At 36.6% G+C, this 11,455-nt stretch overlaps 1 protein-coding gene across 1 annotated transcript in view; it reads left to right on the forward strand.

Annotated features, from left to right (window-relative positions):
• Positions 1 to 11,231, forward strand: part of tox3 (TOX high mobility group box family member 3) — a 65,770-nt gene extending 54,539 nt beyond the window's left edge. The window contains exons 4-7 of the mRNA XM_056461788.1: positions 3,695 to 3,958; positions 5,953 to 6,180; positions 6,507 to 6,587; positions 8,924 to 11,231. Coding sequence (XP_056317763.1) covers positions 3,695 to 3,958; positions 5,953 to 6,180; positions 6,507 to 6,587; positions 8,924 to 9,673 — 1,323 coding nt within the window. The 3' untranslated portion in view covers positions 9,674 to 11,231. The remainder of the gene's footprint in view (positions 1 to 3,694; positions 3,959 to 5,952; positions 6,181 to 6,506; positions 6,588 to 8,923) is intronic.
• Positions 11,232 to 11,455: the final 224 nt, after the last annotated feature.

The following is an 11,455-nucleotide window of genomic DNA, read 5'->3' on the forward strand; positions in this document are numbered from 1 at the left end:
TTTTGCAGTGGTTTGTATGTGTCAAATTGTAAAAGTAGACTTTTCAAAATAAAAATAAAAATAAATAAACAATATCCTACTTAATAAAAATTATAATAATAATAATTGTCATCATCATCATCATCATTAATATTATTATTAAAGTAAAATATTACATTTCATTTCTTAATAAATAGGCTCATTATTTATTTATTTATTTATTTATTTATTTATTTATATGATTTAAATATGATTAGAATACGTGTTAGCTTTTGTAAGTGATTTTATGTTTTAGAATAGAACATGTAATGTTCTCAATAATATTTGTAAAGGAAACACAGGCCCTATATGTGCCATTTACATACATTTAAATTATTAAATATGGAAAACAAGTGCATGTTTTTATCAAATTATAATATATACATATGCATATATATATTTTATTTGATTTATTTATTTTTTTATTTGATTTATTTTTTTAATGCGTGTGTGTGTAAAACAATATAATTTGCACAAATAAATTATGGGGTTTTTCTCTGTTACTTCACCCTATTTAGAGCATCATTATGGGCATTTTACGTTATAACTAACATTGATTGTTCAAATGATGGATCTGCAACACAGAAACTACGGGTTTTGGGAAACACTCGTCACTACATCATTCTTTTTCCCAAACGATGCATCGTACTATGATAGTTCAGCTGCGAGTTACGTCATTGTTTGGGAAACGCACCCCTGACCATTTTTTGAGACCAACATAGTAATGCAGGAAACGAAAAAGAATTCAAAAGAGTTAGCAAACATTTGGTCGTCTGACAAATATTCAGAACATTGATCATTTCTATGTATTCACATGGAGGAGAGAGGCTTTGATGTTAAATATGAGCCCTCAAATAACTCTGATTTTCTGTGCTCTTTCCATTACTGACACAGAGAGAATGTTGCGGTGATTTCAGTGTGGTGTATCGGTGAGTGTTGAAGTGTTAGACGCAGATGGTCATGACTAATGAACACAGTAGAAAGGTCTGACACAAAGAGTGGCTCTGACACTGCGTTCTGCTGATGAAACTAATGCAAATCTGTTTCTGCTGAGGTGTAATTAATTTCCTCATTTACTCAGAGATTTTTTTGCGCTATGCTTCTTTAAAAGAAAAACAGAGCATATTTTCCAGCTTAACAGATGTTGAAAACAGCTATTGTATTGTAAATTGTGTTTTTGATAAGGCATGGATTCGATATGAAGCTACATGTGTCGAGGGAATTAATACAGAGAGAGTGTAATCTGTGTGTGAGGGAAGGTGTTAGAATATTGTACTAAGGGAGAGGGTTCAGCAGGTCTGGCCAATAAGGCCAGGTGCACAGCTTTATGATGTGTTGACACATACAGATATTGAGTTTGAGTCTCTGAATACCAGATGGAGAGAGGGAGAGGAAAGGAGTTGATGTACAAAGGAGAAGTGAACAAAGGAGATCAAATGAATTCTTGTTTTTCTCACGTTGTTTGAGTTGATTTTGCTCTGTAATCTGGTTGCTTTTGGAGCCTGTCAGTTGCTGTAATTTTACTCTTTGTTCAGTCGATACAAAGCACATTAGTCTTCGCCATACTCCACCTCCCCATACATAAAACATCACACACTTAAACTTGTGTTGTTTTTATATAGAGCTAATTATCTTTTCCATAACCTACAGTTCTCAGCATATATAAGTACACCCCTCACAAATCTATCTTTTAAATTCATATTTTTAATAGGAAGCTATACAATATTATATTTGTGCAAATCCGGAGCTTATCTAACAAGATAAGAGTTCAAAATTTAGTACACCCAAATTTATGGTATAGAAAAATATTAAATAGATATTTTAAAATAAGGGGGAAAATCAAGAGAAGCAAAAAAAGTTGAAATTTTGTAGGTTGTAAATTTTTGTTTTTGCAATAATTTGCTTGAATTTTATTTTATCATCTTTCAATTTCTAAATATGTTTGGTGACTAAAATATTATTTTAAGAAATATATCTGTTTTAAATGCACCAAAATACATTGTCAATATTCACTGAGAAATAGATAAAAATATTAATTTTCAAAATGAGGTGTGCTTAATTATGCTGAGCACTGTATAAAGATAAGTGTATGGTTATTTTTATATACATTTGGGTCAATACCTGATATATACAGTAGCACAGGATTAAATTCTGTATTATTTTGTCGAAGTGAATAAAAAAATGAAACACATTTTTGAGCTTAGAAATGTACTAACACAAATGAAATACAAAATATAAACAATAATAATTAAGAAAGGAAAATCTGTAACACTTTAAAATATTACAGTTTAAAATAACTTATATTGTCAATCATTTTTTATTGTAACGTATTTATTTAGATGGCACAGCTGATTAATCATATTTGGTCATCTGTATTGTGCCCTTGCTAATAAACAATGTGGTTTTGTTTTGTTTTTAAGTGTCTATATGTAAACTTATTTAAAGGTGCATATCTTTAAATACCATGTTTACTAAAAGTTGCTGCAGACTTTTATTTCAGAATGATGTATTTCCAACTGAAATACAATATTGAGTAGAGGTGAGGTTTTATGTTTTGCTCCTCCTCTCTCAACAAAATAATAATGACTGGAGGAGCATGACTAAGCATATTTCTCCCAAGTCATCAATCTGACATCAAGATAGACTGCCATTCCAAAGTGGAAGAAAATGGTTAGCTTCTGATTTAAAGATGCCCAAGTCAAACAAAAGTTTTTTAGTGTATTAATTTTCATTATTATTCACCTAACAATGTGTGCTAGCAAAATAAATATTGTATATTTTGATGTGCTGTCGACTTTAAAATGGTTTTATATCTAACAAAGATTGTATATCTAACCAAGATTTTGTTGTCTTCAGGGGTTTTGTTGTGTTTTGAAATGAGTTTTTTTTTAACTGGATATGTTGTCTTATGAAATGTATAAATGTACAGTAAAGGTCAATTCACACCACACAGTCAAACCAACAAACAAATCTGATGGTCTATGTTAGATCAGTGTGTTGCCATGGTCAGCATTTGTTTACACGTGACTAAACATGTTCAATCAGCAACAAAATCTGACCTACAGTAGTCTAACCAGGGACTAGATAGACTTCACGTAAAATGCATTTTAGCCCTAAAAAGGATCTATTAATAAATATTAATAATATTTATTCATTTATGAACATATCATTAATATGTTCATTCTTTATTGTGCATAGGAGTGTAAACATGACTAATTTTTCACAACATTCCAAATACAATGGCCAACTTGTTTGTTAGCGTTCGTCTGTATGGTGTGAGTTGGCCTTAAAATGGATTGTGTTGTCTTTTAAGGTGTTTAAATTTAGGGTAACACTTTATTTTGATGGTCCATTTGAGTATTAGTAGACTGTCAGCTTAATATATGTTGATACTGCTGCTAAACAGACATTTAACTGACTATAAGAAACTTTGCAAGTACATGTCAACTTACACCAACCCTAACCCCAACCTTAGAGTCTACTTATACTCAAATGAGAATTAGTTAGCATGTAGATGCAATGTAACTTAAATTCAACAAATGGACCACCAAATTAAAGTGTGACCAAATCTGGTACTGATTTTGTTATATTTGACAGGTGTAAATCTAATACTGATTTAGGTGTGTTTTGAAAGGTGTGTGCCTAAAACTGGTGTTGTTGTCTGTTTGCTGTGCAGGTTGTTGGCCAGACACACCTCCGTCAGTATCCTCCAAACCCCACTATGGTGATGCGCTCCATCATTAGCATGCACAACCCCAATGGCATGATGTCTCAAAACCAGCTTACCACGATCAACCAGTCCCAGATCAACGCACAGCTGGGGCTGAATATGACTGGATCAAACATTGCTCACACATCCCCATCTCCACCTGCAAGCAAATCTGCTACACCTTCACCCTCCAGCTCTATCAATGAAGATGATCAGGAGGAAGGAAACAGGGTGAGTGTCTTCAGAAGATTTTAATGAAAATACTTTAGGGTGACATCGGATGTCCAGTTTACACAAGTTGATATGATTATTTAGAATCTTAATAAAGTTTCATTTCTCAATGTTAGTGTAAATGAACCCACTGTCACAAACACATCAGTGAGCCATTTTGCTTCATTGCTCTTTAAATTCTAATGAGCTGCTGCTAAACCCACCGCTCCTGAGGCTGCAGGTTCAGGAATGATGGTCTATTCTTGGGGAGCAGTTAAACCTGCACAGCACACATAGTACTCAACGTCTCAAGCTTTTGTTGACGTTTTTCTTTATGACTGCTATGGAATATTTGAAGCTGTTTCCACATGTTAATGACAAAATGTAAGATTCCACCAGGCCGTCATCTGTGCATAGAATCGATGCATATAATTTATCATTTCTTGACATTGCAACCCATCATTATCAATGTAAGATATATTCAAACAAACATCTATACATATGAAAAGTCACACTGGTGTAGTGAGCAACAAATGCTCAGCTGCACAGTCTGAGTGAAAACCAAAAACAACACACTGACAAACACAGCTCTGCACATGAAGAATGATGATCTGATTCTAAACACAAGTGAACTGAAACTGGCATATAGTAACAACTATCGCACAGAGCAGACTGCATGTCAGGATCACTCCATTGTTCAAATGCAGACAAACTAAAGACATATTGTAGGCTGCTTTGCTATCTGTTTACAAAAAAAAGTGGGGAGAAGGGCAGTGCACATAGTTTGCTTGGAGGCAGGCACATGTAATGAACTAGCTGGTCTATACTGGCATGAATTTCAGACAGGTCAATTATGGCACATAAATACACTCAGACAGTTTATAATAAACAATCTGCATGGTTTCGTTTCGACTTCTTTGAGCTGGCTGACACAGCACAAGTCTAACAATTTTTTTAAAATGACAAAAAGTGACAATTTAATCTGATGTCACCTTTAACATCCCATTAGGAACCCAGCAGCAACATCATAAGACTTTAATATTAGGTTAGATTTAAGTCATGACGTCAGGTGACCAAAATTCAATGTCTTGCCAGCGTCTAAGAACAACGTTATTTTGACGTCCAATAACGACGTTAATATTTGCTTGATTTTAGGTTGTGTTGGAAAGTGACTAAAATCTAACAGCTCATAGATGTCATAGTGGTAACGTCCATACAACGTCAAGGTGTAACATGATTAGAGGTTGGACATTGGACATTGATGTCAGCCTGACGTTGGCTCTGAAATCAACCTGATTTTCATATTCAAACAAAATCCAACGTCCCCATGACGTTGGGGTGCAACGTCAATATGACATCATGTTGACGTCCTGTGCCTGCAGGGAATATTTTAATTGACCTTTTTTTTCTACGACCCATAATGCTTTTCATGAATTATGAGAGTAATTGTAAGTAATCAGTGAAGAGTTTTAAAAAAACAAGGTGTAATGAGGTGCCATTATTCTCGCCACAGTTCATTCATGGCGATATTAAAAGGCAGCAAGAATTAAAAACAAATTGCTTCCAGCAGACCTTCAAAGATCCCAAAAACAAGTCTTTCCACTGTAATATTGCAGACATATATTGAATATTAATGTACTGTAATAAAAACAAAGAGACATCTTTGTTTGAGGAACAAAACTCAAAAAAGCTTTAAACAAAGATATCCTTGTGATATTAATGTCACATTAAACCAAACATAACTTTATTTCCTTCACATTGTCACATCAAACCAAACATAACTTTATAATGCCAAGCATAACTTTCTTTCCATGATGGATAAAAATAAAACTCAAAGCAAAATGTACCTCTCACTCATATTTTCTCTATGCATGTGTATTATTTGTAGCACAACCTTATAAACTGAAATTATTTGTTTGTGTTTCAATGAAAGTTCTCAAAACTGAAAGTGTAACCCCTAATTTAGTATTCATGTGGGGCATAAGATGGATAATAAGCTTCCCTTTCTTCATCAGGTGATTGGTGAAAAGCGTCCCGCCCCTGATGCCGGAAAGAAGCCGAAGACGCCCAAGAAAAAGAAGAAGAAGGATCCCAATGAGCCCCAAAAGCCAGTGTCTGCATACGCCCTGTTTTTCAGAGACACCCAGGCAGCCATTAAAGGCCAGAACCCCAACGCCACATTCGGAGAGGTGTCCAAGATAGTAGCCTCCATGTGGGATGGACTGGGAGAAGAGCAGAAGCAGGTATTAAACTGCTGATTTTCACAGAAAATATTTTTCTAATCCTCACATGAACACAGTCTGTATAAATAGAGCTGTCTGTTTGAGAACATTAATAGTCTTCCTGCTTGAGCTAAAATAACAAATGTTCTTAATTTCTGGTTTTGCACAGAGTGATTCATGTCAGGTGTTTTAACAGGCTGCTTGATTTTTTTTTTCACACTTCTTTAGTTTTTTATTACCGACTGAGATGAAGCCTGCAGGCTCTCCCTGTTGTGAAACGCATGCTTGCCAGTCAATGTTCCGCTAATTATCTGTTTATCACACCTCACGTATTCTGTTCTCCACAGGTTTACAAAAGCAAAACAGAAGCGGCAAAGAAAGAGTACCTGAAAGCTCTCGCAGCATACCGTGCTAGCCTTGTGTCAAAGGTGAAGGTGCTTTCTGTTTAAACGGCTCTATGTCTGTGTTTTTCTTTTCTTCTGTCAGTCTACCTCACACAGTCTTTCCTTCATCTTTTTTTTCTCCATTCATCCAGAATCCTTTCATAATGTTTTCGTTTGTCAGTATATGGAAAAATAGTTCAGATCACTTTCAGACTTGAGTCAATTTCACCTTGAGTCTTTACCCACTGTTAAAAGATAAGACCTTCTTACACAAAGCAAACTTTTCAATGAAAGCAGCAAATGTAGAACTGACAGAAAACAGCAGTTCTTCTTCCATCTGGCGTTTATTTATTTAATATTTTGTGCATATGTTAACATTTATTGATTTTTACCAAAATGAACTTTTAAAACACAGCTTGACAAATTTCTTTTATATTTAAACATGACTGCAAGTGTGTTTGCTCACTCACACTGGTGGTATAAAAATAGAATTAAATACAGCTAATGAAATAGATTAGATATTCTTATGATCCACCATGCCTCATTAACTCGCTGTATCCTTTAGGCAGCTGGAAACATTTGCATATTTGTTGCTTCTTGTTAAAAAAAGAAATCACTTTGCACACAGTTTAGCACTAATGATATTCATCTACACCAAAGTCTAAGCAGAGTAGCGGAGTAGAAGTCTAAGTCTGCGCTCTGCCAATGAACAACGCTTTGTGGTTCCATTCCATTGGGGCACAAAATCGATTGCAAGGACTTTCACCTTTAACCTTCCATCCTAGTAGAATGACCTGCTTAACACTTTGTGAACACCTGAGTCTCTGGCCATCTTTAAGAAACCTCTGAAGACACATCTGTTTCATTAACACTTGACTAACAATAGCACTCACTAGTTATTCCTTTATTGTTTTTTCTATGTTTGTTTGTTTGTTAAACTAACTTAGACTTATCAGTGCATTTATATATCGCTACTGTCTGGTGATCTGGAGTGCTTCTACTATTCTGATTTGTTAGTCGCTTTTGGTTAAAGCCTCTGCTAAATGGCTTAATACTGCTTAAATGTAAGCAGTGACCATGAAATAGTTTTCTCCATACAGTAAAAATGTGCAGTATGAATGAAATTCTGAAATAATACATCTGCCACTGTCATATGAGCAATGGTGAAAAGAGTACTGAAAAGTCAAACTCGAATAAAAGTACCATTACTTGCCTAAAAATGTAGTGCAAGTAGAGTAAAAGTATCTGTTGTAAATATTACTCAAAGTATGAGTAAAAAGTAGCCCTTTTAAAATTACTCAAGAGTAGTGAGTAGTGAGTATTACACTGGGTAAGGTTGATGTGTTTACATGTAATTTGTGCATGTGTGTGTGTGTGTGTGTGTGTGTGTGTGTGTGTGTGTGTGTGTGTGTGTGTGTAAACATAACATTCTGTAGTGCATTTAGTTATTGTTGTGGTCATCATACAGTAAACATCTGTCATCTTCTCACCAGTGACATTCAGTCTAAACAGTCTCTGGGTCATTGCATGTAAACTATCTTCTTGGACACTTTTAATGCTTTCAAACAGTTTGCTGCATGTCTTAAGGTACTTCAGTATGATGCGATTTACTTTCTATGTGTGATTTGATTGGGCTGGAATTGCAGGACTGATTTTTCTAATCCCTATAGACAGGAAATAATAAAGTAGTGACTACAGATTGAAGGAAAGTAGTGGAGTAAAAGTACCAGTACTGCATCAAAAATGTACTCAAGGGAAAGTAAAAGTACACATTTTTAAAACTACTTAGTAAATTACAATTCCTGAGAAAAACTACAGTAATTTAAGTATTTGTAATTTGTTCCTTTACACCACTGCATATGAGCCACATTCACAAATCCTCTCCATTGTCTTTATGCAATAGTAAATGATCATCAAATCACAATCTGAATGAAAGTAATCGTCTGAGAACTTAATGATGTTTGATTTTAGACATTATGTACAGGATGTGCAGTGTGAGGAGCAGAGATATTGTATATGACTTGTGTGCTGCAAGTTCTGGAGATTTTCTACAAATGTATGCTATCAGCATCACACTGCTGTCAATTCAGCAGTATAATATATGTATTAAGCATTTCTTCTGAAATTCCTAACTGGAGAATTAGTTATTTTCAGTGCGCGCGTCTCATTTCAGATCTTTTCCTAGGCTACTAAATAATATAAACTCCTCTCTTGGCAAGTTCCTTAGATCACCGAATGTAAGACAGCAGCAATTTTCTCTGAACGGCTTTCTTTCTGTCGAGTCAGTCACCGCATCAGCACTAATAAAGCGGAGGGCACTACAAAAGAAAGAATCTGTTGAGTACCAGAATTCATTTGACCGCTCTCTATTTCTGTCTCAGGCGGCCGCAGAGTCAGCGGAGGCCCAGACCATCCGCTCGGTGCAGCAGACTCTGGCTTCCACCAGCCTCTCGCCAGCGCTCGTGCTGCCGTCTCCTCTGTCCCAGCACCCCTCCATGTCTGCAGCTGCACAGGCACTTCAGCAGGCCCTGCCTCGAGCCATCGCCCCAAAACCTCTGCAAATGCGTGTCGGCGGCAGCCAGATTGTCACCTCGGTCACGGTAGCTCACCAGAACATGACGCCCGGCAGCGTGCAGTCGCAGCTGTTGGGGCAGATGGGTCCGCAGTCGAGCGTGTCGTCACAATTGAGTCCGCCAATGCAGCCCCGGCATTCATCCATGCAGCAGCAGATGCAGCAGCAGCATCAGATGCAGCAGCATTTGCAGCACCACCAAATGCAGCAACAGCAAATGCACCACCAGCAGATTCAGCAGCAAATGCAGCAGCAGCATTTCCAGCATCACCTGCAGCAGCAGCTTCAGCAGCACCACATGCAGCAGCAGCAGCAGCAACACCAACAGATGCAGCAGCAGCAGATGCAGATGCAGCACATGCAGCAGATGCAGCAAATGCATCAGCATCAAATGCAGCAGCAGCATCTCCCGCAGTCGCAGTGTTCACCCGTGCAGCATTCGCCCGGTACGCCACATTCAGCTTCTCTCGGCAGCCCGCCGCCCCCTCCAGCGCCTCAGCAGCACCCCTCACAGGTACAGGCTCACGCACAGGTCCTGTCGCAAGTCAGCATCTACTGAACCAAACGCCCTCAGAAAAGGAAGATGGAATTTATCGAAAAGCATCAAGCTTTTTTTAAGTTGCACTTAAGAAGTGTGTGAGAAATATGAATGTTTTACAAAGAACTGTCCTTTGTTCTAGATGGATATAAGATATGTGTTAAAGGACAAAGCATCTTAGCTGGATTTCTTGTCTATAAGATAGACTGAGCTACCGGGAGGTCTGTTCATAGACTTGAGCACCCAGTAGTCATTTGTATGTATATTTAGTTCATTTGGTTTTTCTCTCTCTATCTCTCTCTCTCTCTCTGTTGTGGAGATTAAACTCTATCAGAGCATGATGACGTGGAAAGTCCGACGGTTTTATTTAACAGCTTTATTTATGAGGTTGGATTCACTCTTACCACTGGAATGAGGAATTCAGGAAGAAAGCGGCGTAAGGTGAACTGAACACTAAACTGGTCGTCAGAGACATGCTGAATGGCTCTTGCACTGTCCGACTGGTAATTTTGCGAAGTCTACTTTCTCCCTTTTTTTGTCATCCTGTCAATGAACTGTTTAACAGTCACTGTCGGGAAGCTCTCAATCAAATCATTCTGCTTTTAGAAACCAAGTGGTGTTTGACACATCTCATGCCGTGTTTTCAAACAGGAAATCTCAAAACATGTAAAAGACTTGGACTATTGACACGCGTCCATCGATCATTTCTGTCATCCTCCTATCTGTGACCTGCTGTATGTGTTATTCTGAGGAAAGAGGACTTGTTGTCCTCTGGCCAAAGCCCTCAAACGGCGCACTCACTCCAACATATGTAGTAACAGCGCTCCAAAAATCATTCTTCTCTGTAATTATCTTTACCTCAGAAGTTTTATTGAATAAGTTATGTTTTTGAGTTATTTTCTTTCATGTAATGAGAACATTTTATTGGGGAGAACAGACTAAATTACTGATGTTAGTCTGTTGGTTTACTGATTGTTTTATAATGCCCTACATTTCACAACAAGGACAGTTTAACAGGAATCTTATCAGATGTTTTTTTTTTTTTGGCTATCATAGAAGGACATGGAAGTATTTTGTGCCAGCTGTAAAAGAATCTGTGGTAAGATAAAAGAAAATGAAGTTGTACATTTTTCATACCTCTTGTTGTAAAGTTTTAATATGTGAGGCTTTAAACGCAGATGTTGGCAAGCTGACCTGTCACCTGCTTTATCTCATAGTGCTCTTTTCTACTTTTTTATGAGTTACAGTAGCAGCAAATCATTTGTTTGTATTTTTGCTTACATTTCAGAAATTAATTGCTTTAAAAAAAAAACTGACAGTAAAATAAATAAATCCGGCTCATGTCAGTCGGAAACTCCACCTGTTTTTAAACATCATGAATGTCGTTTTTTAAGTTTTTATGTTTGCCATCCAAAAACCCATTAAAAAAGGCATTCCATCGTCAATATGATACTAGCCATAATTTTGTATTATATTTCTCTGTGTCTCTCTCTCTGTTTGCAATTAAAATTATCAAAAATATTTATTTCAAGGAACTGATTCATTTCAAAGATTATATTAGCCATACTTTTGTACAAAATATTTCCTCAATGTGTCCTTGTTAGTTATGAGAGATTTAAAATAAAGACATCAGTACTTAAATACTCTGTTTATTCTGGATATATACGCTTATTTTTTTGCATCTCAACTCAAACAAATGATTATTCCAACAAAAACACATTGGTTCTCACTCAGTAAAGCAGTGCTGTTAAGATTTCACATTTTCAAACTGACCCCAAGCCCTCGCACACAAATATTTGTGGG

The sequence above is a fragment of the Danio aesculapii genome, chromosome 7 (genome assembly GCF_903798145.1).
Source record: "Danio aesculapii chromosome 7, fDanAes4.1, whole genome shotgun sequence".
NCBI lineage: Eukaryota > Metazoa > Chordata > Actinopteri > Cypriniformes > Danionidae > Danio > Danio aesculapii.